Genomic DNA, 17710 nt, shown 5'->3' on the forward strand with positions numbered 1-17710 from the left:
TGTCTCCCTTTATGCTTTCTTTATTGTTTCTATTTCCATTTTCAATTCCTTCACCTGTTTGGTTGTGTTTTTCTGTAATTCTTTCAGGGATTTTTGTGTTTCCTCTCTAAGGGCTTCTACTTGTTTACTTGTGTTTTCCTGCATTTCTTTAAGGGAGTTCTTTATGTCTTTCTTAGATGTCTCCATCATTAGCAAAAAGTGTGAGTTTAAATCTAAATCTTGCTTTTCTAGTGTGTTTGGATATCCATTATTTTCTTTGGTGGGAGAACTGGGCTCTGATGATGACAAGTCGTCCTGGTTTCTGTAGCTCAGGTTCCTGCACTTGCCTCTAGCCATTGGGTTGTCTCTGGTGTTTGCTTGTCTTGCTGTTACTGAGAGTGACTTGACCCTGCTGTAGGCCTCTGTGTCAGCACTTCTGTAGAACTGCTTTCCTGTTTTCTTTCAGCCTGTTATGGGAACAGGTGCTGATCTCAGGTGTGTTGGCACTCCTGGAGACTTCTTCCAGCTCTAGGTGTGGGCAGGAGTCAAAGGGTCCTGCCCCTGATTGCTCCTAGGTTGCAGCCAGGGGGCACAGTTGGCACTATACAATTCCCTCTTGGGTCTGGACTCTGGGCAGAGGGTATTCTCCTCTGACTTCTCAGGAGTGTCCACACTTCTGAGGGTCCAGCTCTCTCCCCCACGGGATTTGGGTGCAGGGAGCTGTTTGGCCGGTTCAGTTTGGTCCTGGGCACAGACCAGAACTGCAGGTACCAGCGGCTGCCTGTTCCTATATCCCTGTGTCCAGAGGCACTGTGCAGTTTCCCCTTGGACCAGGGATGTGGCCAGAGGTGTGCAGAGGTGGCAGTTTGTCCTGCGTTCTCAGGATGTCTGCACTCCTGGGTGTTCAGCTCTCTTCCCCATGAGGATTTGGGTGCAGGGTATATTTTTCTTTTCGTACCTGCTGTCTTCACATCCAGACAATGAATTCTTCAGGCCTCAGAGAGGGAGAGAGGAACTTTCATTATTTCTGTTTCAGTGGCTTAGGGATAATGAAAGAAATGTATTCTGGGTTAGGACTCCCATGATTGGACCTGATTAGGAAGATTTTGTTTACTTCATGTCTTCTATCATATTGTGGGGCTACCTCAGGATATAACTGGAAGCCAAACTTTTTCTGGAGGGTAAAGGAACATGGGGATGTACTACTACCAGGACCTAATGAAGGGACTTTTCATAGATTCACCAATGAGGTTTTTATTTTAAAAGTGACATTTGACTCTAAATACTCAGATACTTAAAAACATTAGCCATTTTCAAAACACCCATAATAAATTAGGAGTATTTTAATAGAATTATTGCTGCAGAATACATTTTTCAGGACTCAGGTCAAATGAAGTTTGAATAGTTTTTTCCAGACTTTACACAGAAGGATGAAGTATAGATGGTCTGAATAGAGATAAAAGAGTAAAAGTATTCAAGAATAGTTTTTGAGCAGTGGTTCTAATCCTCCCACATGCTCTGACCTTTTAATACAGTTCCTTATGTAGTGGTGACCTCCCAGGCAGACAATTATTTTTGTTGCTATTCTATAACTTTAAGTTTTAAACTGTTATAAATAGTAATTTGTGTGTTTTTCGATGGTCTTAAACAGCCACTGTGAAAGATTTGGTTAACCCCCAAAGGGGTTGCGACTCACAGGTTGGGGACCTTTGCCCATGGGATAGAGGTGACAGACAGAAATAAGAGTGAGGAATTCTGTACTCACCCACATGCTCCAGCATGTATTTGCAATGCATGTGTTTTAAGTGACTGACATTTAGGCATATATAATTCCAAACATCTGAGGTCACAATGCATTTCTGAGCAGTAGTGGGAAGCTTGTATAGTTTGATGGAAAAAAAATTCAAGTTGAATGTAACTAATTAAAACAGAACATTGAAATCTGAAGTAAAACTTAACCTCTACCTTGGTTTGAACTTGCAGGTCCTTGCTAAACACAAAGGCTTGCAATGGGATAAAGTCCTGAGGCTAGAGGAAGTACAAAGCGAACTAGGAATTAGTCTGGAAGAGATGCTATTGGTCACAGAGGATGCCCTTCATGCAGAACCCTACTCAAGGGAGGAGATCTGTAAGTGCCTGGGAATTAGCCTGGAGGAACTCCGCACCCAAATCCTGAGTCCAAATACTCAAGGCGGTGAGTCTGCTGGACAAAGAATGGCGTGGCCCGTTTGCCACACACAGATGGTAGTTTCCAGTCGTCCCCGAGGACACTACTGATTTCAAATCATGCTTTCAGGAGTTTGGAGAATGTGTGTGCACTTTGGCTATCTAGATGATCTAGGTTCCCCCTATTCATTTATCAACAAACATTTCTTGTGTATAGCAGGCATTCTCTGTCCACACAGGTAAACAATTCCTGCCCTCAGGAGCTCTCAGCTCTATAATTCACTCTCTTTTTGTGTTTATTTTTTTCTATTTGCTTTTCAGTCATATCATTAATATAAAATGATGTAGGTTAGAGCATTGCTCATAACTGCTCTAATATTACTTTGGAACACCAGAAGGTCTTTACTGCCTCTGTTGTAGTTCGTAGCCTGCATAATGCATACACACACACACACACACACACACACACACACACACACACACACACACACATATTTGCTGGTTGCCTTTGAACAGTGCTGTTTTTATCTGATGCTATCAGAACAGAGAGGGATGGGTTATATTTTGGAGAGTCTGTCATGAAGTCTTGCAATAGCTGTTCCTATTAGAAGGAAAGGTTTTCTTTGTGGGAAGCTGGGGAACTGGACATCTGAGATTCAATTTTCTATGAGAAGAAACTAGGGAGGAAGAGCTTGGTGCAGAGTTTAACCTCAGAGCCCTGTTCCACTGTGTCATTTAGTTTAGCTATACAACTGCTTCCTGATCACCTGCTATGGAATTCTGGTTTTATATATTGTCTGTCTGTGTCTATCATCTCTCTCTCTCTCTCTCTCTCTCTCTCTCTCTCTCTCTCTCTCTCTCTTCTCTCTGTCTCTCTCTGTCTCTCTCTCTTCTCTCTGTCTCTCTCTCATCTCTCTCATCTCTCTCTCATATCTATCTATCTATCTATCTATCTATCTATCTATCTATCTATCTATCTATCTATTTTTGTGGTACTAGGGTTTGAACCCAGGCCTTCATGCATGCTAAGCAAATGCTGTATCACTGACCAACAACTTCAGAACTTGGTGCTGGAGAGATGATTGTGGCCATGGAGGTCCACTTGGGAGAATAGAAGAGAAGTCTTGCTGGCTTTACTAAGGATGCAGCAGCTACCAAGAGTTAAAGAGCAAATAAATTTGATTTTTTTGAGGCAGGATATCCCAGAGTTGCCCAGAGAGGCCTGAACTCACCAGTATAGTACAAGTTAGCCTATATAGTATTGGGTTTCTCTAGCCCCAGTTTCCAGATCTCAGACTCTAGGTCTGAAGTAACATCTTACAGCTGTGACTTATGACAAGGGAATGCTTTGAGAGCAAGGGCTGAGTTTTGGTTTCTAGCGTTCTTTTGTCTATTTTAGTCCAAGCTCAGAGTGAGTCTCTAGAAGTGGGTGAGCACACTTGACTGCTGGCCAAAGCAAGTTACCACCTGTTTTTGTAAGAAGTTTTTGCTGGAGCACAGTGATGTATTTGCTATGGTTTTTTGGTTCTCCATGAGCTGAGTGTGACAGAGACTGAGTAACCACAAAACCCGAGATATTTCCTATTTGGCCCTTTGCAGGAAAAGCTTGCTGAGTCTTACTCCAGAAAGGCAGTTGACTCAAGTTTTCTCCATTTTACCATAAAAAGAGGCACAATGGAGTTTTCCCTTGGGAGCAACTACATGAGCGGGGCTTACTGCTGGAGAGATGAGTGTGGCCATGGAGACAGATAAGTCTCAGGCAGAGGCATGAAGAGGGCTCCATGCCAGAGACCCACAGGTAGCAGACTAGACAGACCCGCCTCACCGAAGCCTTGATAGTCACGCAGTGCGCATGTGTGCTTCCTACGTGCATTTTCTCTTATATGTGAGATCTAGGTTTACAAGCGTGTGTGACACTAAAACCCAACTGAGGCTATTCAAGGGGAGGAGAGGGACCAGCAGGATGATAGGAGAGAATAGTGAGGGGCTGGTATGAACAAAGCACAGTGACAAACATTTAGGAAAATGTCATAAAGAAGCTCATTATTGTACACACTAATTAACATTTTAAAGTTTATTAAATGAAGTTGAGTAGAGCATTGGAAGGGAGGGTATCCAGCAACTCTGACTTTCTCTTTTGACCCAAAGCATTGTCTAATTTAACGTGGCAGATAGGCTGTGGCAAGTAGGACACAGTCTCTACCTTCTAGTAACCCAGTATCTCACAGGGTAACTGCCACACAAGTCTGCCAAGGACTTGCTAGAGTCAGGATATTTATCAAGAGCTCTGGGATCCTTTAGTTCATAAGGAGACTTGAGTGTGAGCTGTAGAGAAGCTGTGGACTCCCCAGCCTGGGGGTGCTAGGCAACAGTAGACAGGGTAGTGGGTGAACAAAGACAAGGAGGCTCCAGAAGGCACAGTGTGCAGTGAGATAGCAGGCCTGTGGGCATGGATTGGCATGCACGCCTGTTCATAAACTAGGTCACTACTGTACACGGATTAGATAACCATCAGTGAGGGCTAGGGTCTCAGCACAACAGAGAATTCAGCTGGAGATATTAGAGGAAGGGTTGAGGGACAGAGGGAGGGAGGAAGAGAGAGGAGGAGAGAGAACAGAAGGGAAGAAAAGGGAAGCTAAGGCATGAACAGCCTAGGGCATTAAGGATGTCATATGAGAAGTAATTAGGGGAGAAAAGGTGGCAAATTCATTTCTTTCCAACATCTTTTTCCACTAGTGCCTGACTAAAGATGCAGAACGTTGCATGTCTAAATGAGATGGTGTGGCTTGGGAGTCATTGGTGAAAAGGTGAGGGCATCACAGGTACCATGATGCTCTTGTCTTGGTCTCTCCATGGTGAGCTTCTCTGACGTTGTGGGGGCTCCCCACACCCCAGCTGCCCCAGCATGCTTCATCTCATGGCAACCTTGTCTCTCTGTCCCATCCACCTCTTGAGCTGAGCAGAGCATGAGGACAGTGTGGCCTGGGCTAGCTCACGTCCTTACTGTCCAAAAGTCTGGCCTCGGGCTGGTGGTCATAACTGACACTGTTTTTCATGGGTGTTACCCTTTTCAACCTTTATGGAAAGCTCAAAAAAAATCCAGGCTCCCCCCTGAATTCTCTGTCACCCCAACTGTTTTTTTGTTTGTTTTTTCTTTCTGTATTTCCCTGTTGTTTCTCCTCCCCTCCTTCTACCATTGTTTGAAATAAATGAATTTCTCAAACTCCTTGGAGAATACAGAGGAAAAATTGATGATTAATATTATTTAAATATTTAAAGTATTCCCCTAAAAGAAAAATATTTTATAAAAAATGATGACTTCATTTTACCTCTATCCAAACTAAGTGTTTCACTTCCTCTATGTATCCCTTCCTATAATTTTGTACTAATGATTTACTAACACTTGTTTACACCCAATAAGTCTCCATTGGATGAATTCATTTATTTTGTACTTACACTATCCTCAAGAGATTCCCCCTTTATTGACTGAATTATGCTTTAAAAACTAGGAACACAACTTAGCACATTGATTCTGGATTCATTTAGATTACTCTTACTTGATTAAATTTCTAAACTTAGTCACGTGGCCCCAGCTAGTTTTCCAGGTGTGCTGAGGACCTGGATCTTTCGTGTCGATTGGCGTATCCTTCTGAGCTGCTGCTTTGTTTGTTTTGAATGTAAGCAAGCCTTTTTCTCAACCATTGGGAAGATGGGACTCTTGTAGAGGCCTCTGTATTCAGATTTTATTATTGGAGGCAAGCGTGACAGCTGCTTCTAGCAGAGGGCTCGTGGGGATGCCACTGCCCTTCTCAGAGGTGCCTACATTTTGACATGCTTAGTTTTGACTTGAATTAATTTTCCCAGCAAACTGGAGCTTCTGCTAACCCAGCCAGACCCCCAAAGGCACATGCACAAAATTTCATTTTCCAGATTCCTAGTAATTAGATTTAGAAATGTACAGAGGCCATTAAAATTAAACACACACTCTGAAGAAAATCCTAAATCCTTTAGATGTTTGAAATGGCTGCAGACTAACACTAACCACTTAGGAGTAGTTAAGTGCTTGCTAGGCATTGAATATACTAGTGATTATCTGGGTGTGTGTGTGCTTTCATAGTCAGGGTCCCGGAAGCTCAGAGTTAGTTTGGGGGTGCTGTTTGGCAAGGCATGATGAAAAGAGAAGGAGATGTGAGAAGCAATGTGTACAGCACTAGGCTCAGGACAGTGGCAATAACACAGCTCAGGAGACAGAAATCCATGGAAAAGGTGGGCCCTGAGGTAAGAATGGGCTGGCTAACTTGGGGGTCCGTTTACAAAAGGGAGAATTAACTGGGAACATTTGTTTTGGGAGTGTCCAAGGGCTCTGGGTTGGGATGTACTGGCTGAGTGGCTGCACTGTGGTGAACTGGACACCTGTTTCATTGCCTGTATGACCAGCTTTGCCTGTGATCAAACACTTGCAAAGTACTGATCCGTTGCTGTTTTGTTTGGATTTTGGTTCAAGGCAGTAATAATGACTTTTCATCATGTATATGGCCCTGGCATGGGCTCTTTAGGAGGAGAGTTAGAGCTGGTGAGCAGCAACAGCCACTCAACACCCAGCTACAAGACAGCTGGGCACTTCCTTCACAGTTCATACTCTGCACACACACCGTCTTCTGTGATGCTCACCGTGAGGCAAGTGGTAATCCTCATGTTGCAGATGGGGGAACTGAGTGGACAGAAGAGGCTAAGTGAGCCCAGCCCTAGTCTCTGCCTTCATCCCATACCCCTACAGTATGGGATTTAGTGTTTGGAAGTGGCCCTGGGACATAGTGATTGCTTTGTATCAAACATGGTTCTCTGCACTTGGCTTCATGAAAGGCGTTTTAGTCCCGGCAGTCTGGCACTCCTGGGCGTCTTTTCAGCATCTGTCGTTCTCTCGGTCTGGGCATGGTCCAGGGAAACATCTTTGAGCCTAGGTGTTCTCTTCCTGTGACTTTATCTATTGTTCAAAGTGCTTCGCTTCAGCATACAAACATTTACCTCTTAACTAGCCACTGGGTACACTTTCCCAGCCATTAGCGTCCATCTGAGTACTGTGAATGGAGCTGGCGACATTCAGTGGGTTCCTCCTGGATGTCAAGAATAAAACAACCCTCGCTGTGTCTGTATGGACACTCGTGGTTCTAACCACATTTAGGTTTCGGTCATTGCTCTACGGTCAGAGCAGAAGTTTTAATATTTTTTAAAGAAATGCCTTAAGGACAGTTGTTGTCATCTTCAGGGTAGATTAAAGCAGGAGACAGCAAAAGTGTTCATCTTTATTCTGTCAATCACCAGTCTTGGCACAAACAAAAAAGATCAGAGACTATTTGCATAAGAAATCATATGGCATGGAAATTGTACATCAAGAAGGAGTACAAAATTATATTTATACAGGGCTTTTCTTTTTTTTTTTCTTTTGGTTCTTTTTTTCGGAGCTGGGGACCGAACCCAGGGCCTTGCGCTTCCTAGGCAAGCGCTCTACCACTGAGCTAAATCCCCAACCCACAAAATTATATTTAAATAACAAGAAATAGCAAGCTATGTGTTTTATGAGGGAACAAGAGAGCGAGGAGGGAGATGAAGTGGGACACAGGAATTCAGAGTCTGGTAAAGGAAGGGCCATGTCCACAGGGTCCACAGAATATTCTTGTGGAAAGCACATAGACAAAGCAGCCATCCCTGGGCACGCTTACTGTCCTCCTTAGCTCTGGTGTCCCCAGAGCACTGTACCTGCCTACCCTTTCAGGATTACAGTTAATTTACATTGTAAATACCTAGACGATAGGGCATCTCATCATTGGTTCTGAAAGGGACCATCCCTACCTTCCTAGTGCCTCCCTGTAGTTTGGAAGGTTCAGCTAGAGCATAGGCTGTTGTGTCTTTGAGCTTTACCCTCCCTAGTCTATCGACTTTCAGATTTGTCACCAGGAAGTTTAGTCACTGGCAAGAGCACTAGGTGCCCAGTGCACAGCGCTAGCATTTCCTTTGTTTCAGCTGTCATTGAACCTGTCCCTCAAGTACCTTTTAACAAGTATACTGGGGATAAATGACTAGAGTCTTAGAAGTTGATTCCTCCATTTAACAAGTAACTGAGGGACTGTTTGCTAAGTACTGTGCACCTGTAATCAGTCCTGCTAGCATGGTCCTCATTTTGCTTAGGAATTTTGGGGGGGGGTGGGGGAGAATAATAACAACAACGATGACAATGATGACGATGATACCTGAAGGTAATATGCTATTTTATTCTCAGATAGGCACTGATTTTTCCTTTGTGCCTCTCATTTGTATTCTCTTAAGTTTCCCCTCCCAGAATTTCCTTCTATTAATTAGCAGAACAAAGCTAATGCGGTAATCTGCTCCCCACCCCACCCCCATTTTGACAAAGCAGAAGGACAGGCTGGCTGTTGGCACATGTGACATTGCTTCTTAGCCCCTCTTTTACAGCTGTACTGCTCACACACCTCCTGAATGCCCTCTGCTCCTTTTGAAATGGTGTCTCTCACTTTTCCAAGGACCAAGGTGTAAGGAAATTCTGGGAAATTAGTGGGGAGATACTTTTTTTTCCCCAAGAAAAAGACAAAAAACATTACTGTGGCCCATCCAAGGGGCTTTAGATGAGCAGGAACAAGATGGTGTTTGTTGAGACTTGCAGGGTTTGAGAAATCCTATTAGGGTCTGAGAGCAAAGGAGCCTCGGTTCCTTCCCCCCAACCAGCATGGTGACTACAGATAGGAAAGGATGCAGGATCCTAAGGAGCTGTGAAGAGTGGAGGAGCCGCCTCTGACCCTTACTGCCTTGGAGAATGCCGTGGAAGCTGGTGTCTGGGCCGATCCTGAAAGAAGTGCGAAGGCTCTTTCAAGAGTGAGTGTGTCGTGTATGGATACTGGGCGTCCTCTCTGGGACTCTGTGGACAGTGGAATGAACACTTCAAGTAGGCCGAAGAAAGTGTCACATCCTCTTGTCAGAAGTAACAAAGGACTGAAGGCACAGAGAGCCTTCATTTGTTGGATAGTGGGAAGTATGCTAGAACTTCATGGAATGAACTATTCCGTAAGGTGAGTCTAGGCTGATTAGCGATGAGAAGGGACTCGGGGGGTGGAAGGCAATGCAGCCATCTAGACAGGGAGGGTGAGAATCCAAGGGCCGTCAGGTGGAAAGGCAGGAGAGGGGCTCTGTCGTGTTATAGGGATATGTATTGGTAGTGTCACATGCAAGTTGAAGGTGACCGTAGCAAAAGCTTGCTGCCAGAGGAGGAAGCCTCATTATGAAGCTGACAGCGCTGGCTCCTACAGAGCTTACACAAGTGGGTGCCATTACTCTCCCTGGGCAAAGTGGCAGTATGCTATGCGTTTTAAACTATTCACAAATGCCCCTTGGAACGCAGTTTTCCACAGATTAATGTGGCTTTTTTTTTTTTTTGAAGTGCGTGTATACTTTTCTTCATTGGTGGTTTTGCTTTGTAAAAGCAGGTAGTTAAATATTTAAATATAAAATGCTAATTTAATTTTAGTCTTTGCAGCATGGGAATGGGGTACTAATGTGACTGAAAACAGCAGTCTATTTTGTGTGGCTTTGACCATTTCATAAATTTCATATTTATGAAAAGTATTATTACTAGGAAAATAAATTTAAAACCACAGTCCTACTTCAATAGGGATTATATAGTGTTTTTTCCATTATATGCTTCAATGGTCCAAAGAATCAATGCCTCCGAGTAGGGGATCACAACTTTGCTGCATGAGAGGCACAGGGCATGGAGGGACTCTGAAGCAGTTTGCAGCATCTGCCTCTGAACTTCCAATGTGTGCTGCAGAGCACTGAGCCAATGGCATGCTGCCTCACGGCCTCCCACCCAAACGCTGGGAGGTATTTGGGGGTGTGAGAGTCTCAGAAAGATTTCTACTTCTTTCAGACCACATATTAATTTATTCTGTTTTAATTATCCTGGTATTAAGTCTTCATCTAGGCTATAGATGACATCACCTTTTAGCTTACCCACTGGGAAACAAGAGCCTGTATTCTCCTCTGCTCCTCATGCTTCAGACTGTTGGTCAGTAGAGACAACAGAGAGTGGCTCCACACCGAGGAGAGCCAGCTTCCCCTGGCATGGCAACAGACCCTTGCCCAAGTCTGCAGTCAATCCTGGAAAAGCCATTCAGGAGCTGAGGACTAGATTTCAGTTGTAACTCAGTTGTAGAACACTTGTCTAATGTGTGTGAGGCCCTGGCTTCAACCCTAACCCTGGGAGATAGTGAAAGGAAAGATACACACAGGTCAGAGCAGTGGGAGCACACAAGGGAGGTCCGAGGTTGAGTCGTGTGAGTGAGGCTGCCATGGTGTTCGCTGGTGTCAGAGGCAGATGGTGAGGGCTTCTTAGCATCCAAGACCGTCCCCACCTCGCTGGGGACTCTGTGGTCAGTGTGGATGAGCTGGAGGTCTTGCCTGCCTTATGGAAATCTGCGTGGTGGAGTTCATTCTCTAGGGTCGGAGGTAGGCAAAGGCTAGACCCCTCTGCCTTGCTGAGCTCTAGCCATGTCCGGGCGTTTGAGTGACTAGCACAGGCCAGCTGACAAGTGTCTGCAGAGCAGTGTTGTGTCAGACGGCTTCCTGTGGAATGACATGGGCAGTGCTTCTTACCGTCTGTCCTGCCTCTTGACCACTGTGCTTTTCTCACGTTTAGGGTGAAGATAACCCTAAAGACTTTAAAGATTTTGTGAGCTCACCAATACCTTCACACCTCCCAGGCACTTTGTGGTGATGTTAGCCCCACTGGAGGCAGTTCTCAGAAGATGGGAGGAAAAGGGTGTGAGGCCCTTCTCCCCTCTTCTTGAGATACTTCTAAGGCGATCTGTACAGTTGTGTAACCTGCCGGGGACTGCGCTCCAGCTGCCTCAGGGATGGAGTGCTACTCACATCTCCGTTTCATGTGATGTCATTTCCCTGACTCACAGAGAGCTGTGTCCCTGACCCTACTCGGTCCTATGCTGTCTCAGGTTCACCTAGACCTAGGCTCGCTTGACGTTGTACCTTCCCTCAGCCGTGAACAGTGCCTTTGCTACTGGTGCCTTTATTGTTCGTCTTTTGTGATTTTTTTTCTCCAGTAGACACAGCTCTTGAGAGTGAAGAGCCCCCTGCTTCATTTGTTATTGGTGGGTTTAGGTTTAGAGCTGACCCAGTGGATCTTTAACAGCGCCTGGACATAAGACATGAGCGCTGTCCTCACACATTGTGTTTGTGTGTCTGGGAAATACAAACCCACCAAAGTTGCAGGATGACATAACATAATTCAGTACAGAGCTAACCATGTGCCGAGGGGTGGTGACATTTAATTGTAACAGTTAGCCTGCTCTGTCATGAGAACCCAAGGAGGAGGCTTGCTTATTCTTCCCTCTGACCTGAATCACAGATGCAGAGGGTCACACACAAGCCCGTGTAAAGGGTGGGGAGACGGGTACCACGTTTCTGATACTTCCTTTCTTGTAGAGAGAGGGCATGCACACTTCATTCCACACGCCCAGCCACTGGATATGCGTCAGACTGCCGCCTTGAGGTTGCCTTCTGAGCTCCAGACAGTGGTTACTATGTAGGCAGCAGGTCCAGGGCAGACAAACACCTAATTTTTCCAAAGTAAAGCAGAAATATTGATTTTTGTGTAAATTTCTCAGTTTAAATTATATTGTGAGGGCCAAGAAAACCATGGCAGCTGAGGCCCAAGGGTTAATCTTCAAGTCTGTGTATGAGGTTCTGCAGAGGATGTTAATATCAAAAAATGTGAGTGACCTCCTGGAGTGGAGTCCTAGTCCTGTGTTAGTATTGCTGTCAGGGTGGCCTGAGTTGTTGTGTCCTCAAAATAGGGAAACTCTATGGGTCAGGTGCCTCCTTATAGTGCCTGGCAGTGCTGGCCTCCTTTCCCAGGCTACACACTCAGCCATTTAAAGACTTCGTATTTAGTTTTTAAAGAGAGAGGGACAGAGACACAGAGACACAGAAAGAGAGGGGTGGGGGAAGGAGGGAGAGAAGGAGAGGAGGAGGAAGAGGAGGAAGAAGAGGAGGAAGCAGCAGCAGAAGAAGAAGTAGAAGTAGAAGAAGAAGAGAGATATTGTATCTGTGTGTGTGTGTGTGTGTGTGTGTGTGTGTTTGTCTCTCTGTGTGTACAGTTCCTGTGAAGGCCAGAAAATGGCATCAGATCCTCTGGAACTGGAGTTGCAACACTTCCGAGCTGCCCAGCATGAGTGCTGCGATGCAACCAGTTCTGGAAGAGCAGCAAGTGCTCTAACCACTGGGCAAACCCTCCTCCCCACAACCGTACGCCTTTTAAAGGCAGAAAGTAGGCGACATGCCTTTACTACGAAGATTACTTTAAAAAGACAAAGTTTAGTTACATTATTTACTTTCTGTTTCCTTTTTAAAAAACACAATTTGCTTTATAAACTGCACATTTATGACCCCAAGTATGACATAAGCCACCATGGTCATCTGTCATGATAGGGCTCAGCGTTGGAGATCAAGTTGACTGGCTGCCTCTACACAGTATGGCCACAAATTCCCCCAACTCACTGGAGAGGTGAGTGGTGGATCCTCAATGTGCTCCCTGTGGTAACCGTCCTGTAAGTGTTTATTCAGTCTGTTTTCAATGGCAGTTCTGTGAAAAGGATGAGCAGCAAACAGATTTAGTCAACACTTCTGAAGCTCCAACCATGCACTAAATCCTCCACTACCTGGCCAACAAGTGGGGATATGGAAAGGGAGAGCTGTGCTGAGGGAAGTCGTATGGATCAGTGATCACACGGGCCAGCGGGGCAGCCCAGAGGGGGACGGACGGGCGGGCCTGAGAATACAGCGGAGTGAAGAGCACAGTGCTTGTCGGGAGGAACTGCTCCATCCTGGAGCTGAGGGAAGTTGTCCTTGAAGCTGTGATGGTCCCTGAGGTGAGTGACAAAAAGGGACCAGACTGTGAAGATCACAAAGGAGGCCTCATCTCGACAAGGAAAGAGATGAGGCCCGTGCTCTATGGAAATGGAGGACAGAGAGAAAGTTGGACGGTGCATTCAAAGCTAGCGATTTATCATGCGTATGAAAGCTCATCAGTCACTAGATGAGATACTTGTCTGCAGTTCTGAGATGTCAGAGTGGGTGCTGGGGACTTCAGAGCTCGCTCTCATAACTGTCTGAGGTAAACTGTTCTAAGACCAAGGTGGTTACCATGCTCAGAAACCTGGTTTTCTTCTGGGAGTAAAGGTGTTGAATGGTGCAGGAGCCATACCGACTGTCAGAGCTTGAAGGCATGAACACAGTAAGAGGTGGCTCTCTTTCTCCTGTAAGGGTTATGAGAGCCATGGACAGATGGCTAACTGACAGCACGGCAGATGCTCGCCCATGTTTTGGTATCTGCACACAAGAGCTCAATGAACATATACCAGAGGGCAGCTGTGACACCCAGCCAACAAAGAACTGCTTCCCTCCTGTAGGGTGGTCTGTGAATCTGCTGGAGCCTTAGGCTTGATCATAATGCTGTGAGTGAAAACAGATGCCCTCTGCCCCTCTCCCTTGCTGTCTGAGTTACTGCTGTTGAGGGACAGGAGCTATGGCAGGTCACACACGTGTGCACACACACACACACACACACACACTCACACACTCACACACACACACACACACACTCCTTCAGAGGCCCAGCAGAAGGCCTGTTAGACACTCCCACTGAGAGGGCTTGCTGCTGACAATTGCCCAGGAGACACAGTAGCGGCCAGGGCTTCGGGGTGTAGTAGTGTGTGGCACTTGCTCTCTTGACTGTTTCTTATCACAGTGAAAGCATCTGAGTGTTTAATAAAGAAAACCTCTCTGGATGCTTTTACGTCAAGAACATTCACTCAAGGAAAATGTCTAATGCTAATGGAGTGTGTTGTTAGACAGGAAAGTAGAAAATGGAGTCTTCCTAGTGGAGTACACTGAGTTTTCTTAAGGATGCGCCCCTGAGATATGCACAGCTATCACACTCTAGGAAGAATGACTGAATTGTGAGTGAGGTTTTAAAACTATGCATTTATTCTTGGAGAATTTCTTGCAAGGATTTTAAACTTATCTGCCTCTCTCTTCTCTTTCCCTCTCCAACTCCTCCCACTGTACCCAATCACATTCTTCTTCCAACTTTGTAGCCCCTCCCCTTAGTATAACTCACTGAGACCAATTAGCGCTGTCTATTTGCATATGGCGGATGAGTAACCTACCAGAGGCCATACCACGGCTTAGGGAGGGAGAGTCAGATCTCTTCTGGAATGGTGACTTTTGTTTGAAAACCAACTGGAATTTAAATGGGGACACCTGGAAAAACTGAACCAAGGACTGGCTACCCAAGACCTTAGGGAAGCCAGGGTAATTGTGTTAGGTTGATAAGGCAGTAGATCCTTATTTTACGAAGGGTTATAGTTAAATAGGTAAGGAGAAAAATTTAGGTCATGTATAATCTATCTGTAATACTTCATCAGGATAGCAGTTGACAAGGATAAGGAAGGTGGTAACTTGCGCTGGTGTGTTGTCCACTGTGCTATCTGCATGGGCCTATCCTACTGACATTTAATGTTTTCACACTGCAGCAGGATGCAGGGACCTGTCACCCAGTCAGCATGCTCTGCATTCACAGAGGTGTGGTTTCATGGTCTCCCTTGATACAGCTGTAGAGTGCAATGGGCCTGGAAACTCGGGGTTCTTTAGCTATGGGATAAGGGGGTGATTCTACGACTGTGGGAGGTGACGTCATTCAAAAGTAAAACTGAAACATATGGAACCTTAAAGTTAGTATTCTAAAGTTTTTGTTTCGACCCCAATTTTTGTTTTATTTTTATTTGTATTTTTTCCTATTTTTATTTTAAAAAACTTTGGAATTATAATATAGTTGCATAATTTCCCCTTCTATTTCCTACCCTCAAACTGTCCTATATACCCAACCTTGTTCTTTTTCGAATTCATGGCCTCCTTTTCTATTAATCATTGTTACATACATAACATATATACATACATACATACATACATACATACATGTGTGTGTACTCATAAGTACACATGTACACTGCCTTCTAACTTCATGCTTTATGAAGTATAATAATATTGAAGTACAGTTGCCAACGCCATTTTCTTTCCTTTCATGATATACACTCTACAACTCGTGTTGTATTAAACATGTCTGAAGAAAGCAATTGGCACTGTCTTGGGACCACCTGCATCAGCTCCTTTTTTGTGGCTGTGTTAAAACACCATGGCCAAAGACAGCTTAGAGAAGAGTTCATTTTGGCTTATGGGTTAGAGTGTCCATGACAGTTGCTCAGCTTTTCTCTGCACAGGAAGCAGAGAAGTAGCTGAAGTGGACAAGGCTGTGAGTTCCCAAAGCCTGCCCCAGGGATGGAGTTCCCTTCCTCAGGATTTCATAAGAATCAATCCTCCAGGTAGCACCACCACCTGGACACTGAGTCCCATCGCATGAGCCAATGGGAAACCTTTCTCTTTCAGACCATGACGTGTCTGTTTGCTTTACCTTTTCCTTTCTGATTTGGAGATGTGGCTGCCAACATTCCCCTTGCTATTTCTCCAAATGATGTGTTTCTGCAGAGGCTATCTGCCAGGGTTTTGTTGGTAAAGATTCCCCTGACTCCTTGGGATGTTTTGACACTGTCCTAGAATAAACCATTTCCTATTTCTGTGGTGCTGACTGTAGAGTCGGCAAATTGATAGCATAGTGTGGGCGACTCATATGACCTGACTACCAACGGAACAAAACATGTTTTGTGTCTCCCCACTTATATTTAACCAGTGGCTTCTCTCTCTCCCTCTCTCTCTTTTATTTTCAACCACACTAGGTGTCAGCAGTTACAGATTCTGTAATAAAGGGAACCCCACTGCTTGCCCCTTTCCTCTGTCTCAATACAGTTAAACGGTCAACAGCAGCTCCTTCGCTTCCTTCTCTTACACAAAGCACACGAAAGCAGTTTGATTTCGAAAAGTCCCAATTTCCTTTAATTAACCCTAACCCACCGGACTCTGCCCTGAAAGGCACAGTTGAGGTGATATGGAGTGAGCATTGCTTTGTGGGTGCATGGAGCTAAGAAATTCAAGGTCTGACTTCGAGACTCTGCGAAACCTTTGCAGAGAGCTCTGAGAATTAACCACGATGAGCACATGGCCTGTGAGCATGGTACAAATTCTTTCCAGCCAAGCCCCCTGGCCCCAAGGATGATGTAAAACGTAATCCGAGCCTTCAGAATGAGGTAACGCTTTGACATAGAGAGAGAGGGCAAAAAGCGGTTCTGTCTGTGATGAATGAGTATATCCAGAAGCAAAGACTGTTAGAGCAACTACAGATGGGGCAGTTTGGCTGAAGGAAGGGGTCCCACTGGGATTGAGCATGGACTTGGTAAACAGTGAGAAAATGGCTGTGGACTGAGCAGTAACTGACAGGAGCACACTGTCAGTGTTGACTCAAATGCAGGTTAAAGGAAGGTGTGACCAAGGCAAAGATATTATGTAACAGCCAAGGGATAAATCTTTGTGCTTCCTCTCTTCCCTCTCATTTCTTGCTGATTTTCTCCCATCCCTCAGCTTTTAGACAGCAAGGAACCCTCTCTTGTGATCCCTACTGGTCCACCTGTGGGACTGGGAACTCAGGGTACAGACAGAAGCAGCGGTCACAGAAGTCCTCCCCACACTGGGGCAGCTTTCAGGGACATGGAAAGGTCATGCAGAGAGGAAGTTTCTCTCCCAGTTATCAAAGGACAGAGCCAGAAACTCCTGAGAAGTAAATCTCATTTCCGAGACCAGGAAATAGAGCCCACAGAGGTAGGAAATTGAGGCACAGATGGTTGTCACAGCTGGTGGCCTCCCACTCACGTCCCTGGCTCTTTCCTAGCAGTTCACCTGAGACTCACGAACCGCACCAACCTCCCACATGAGTCCGAGTGTTTCACAGCCTCAGGAAGGCCCCAGGAATGAGCCAAACAGGATGCAGCCGGTGCGCGCGGATAGGTTTGGGTTGCTGCAGCTGACAGGCGTTGAGGATGCTGCAGATCAGAGCCGTCCCCAGAGGGTAATACGTTTGTCTGTGATAGGTCTCAGAGATGAGCACTGTTGACATATAGTCAGCATGTTTCTGTAGGCAGCATGCACATACATGTGCATGTGTGTTAGTGCCAGTTATACACAGGCTATTGTGTTGTCATTTCCCTCTGTGTAGCAAATTGTCCAAGTATTTGAGTTTTAATAGCCACAGTGGTTTTTTTAAATGAATGTAGCATTTATGTTTTTTCAGAAGGTTTTCCCTTATTAGCTATTTAGAGTGTTTATATTTTGGCTATGATAAATAATACTGTAACATATAGCTGTATATTAAATATAAATAAAATTACATATGCATAGAAAAAGTTGTGCTTATCTGTTTCTCTACAACTATTTGACAGTTCCATACATGTATATAATGAATTTTCATATCTTCACATTAAGTTCTGTCTCCCATCTCCTCCCCAACAAGTCTGCTCGTGTACTGGGATACCTT

The 17710-nt window shown here is 45.1% G+C and overlaps 1 protein-coding gene across 15 annotated transcripts in view; it reads left to right on the plus strand.

The window, feature by feature from the left end:
- Galk2 (galactokinase 2) overlaps nt 1-17710 on the plus strand; it is a 132900-nt gene that overhangs the window by 97142 nt on the left and 18048 nt on the right. For 13 of the 15 annotated variants that reach the window (XR_005501813.2, XM_039104560.2, XM_063283324.1 and 10 more), the window contains one exon: nt 1963-2173. The exons of the other annotated variants lie outside the window; for them this stretch is intronic. Coding sequence is in view for 12 of the 13 variants with exons in the window: in XM_039104560.2 (XP_038960488.1) it covers nt 1963-2173 (211 nt within the window). In the remaining variant the exon portion in view is untranslated. The remainder of the gene's footprint in view (nt 1-1962; nt 2174-17710) is intronic. 15 annotated transcript variants of the gene reach the window in all.

Source organism: Rattus norvegicus, chromosome 3, assembly GCF_036323735.1.
Source record: "Rattus norvegicus strain BN/NHsdMcwi chromosome 3, GRCr8, whole genome shotgun sequence".
Classification (NCBI taxonomy): domain Eukaryota; kingdom Metazoa; phylum Chordata; class Mammalia; order Rodentia; family Muridae; genus Rattus; species Rattus norvegicus.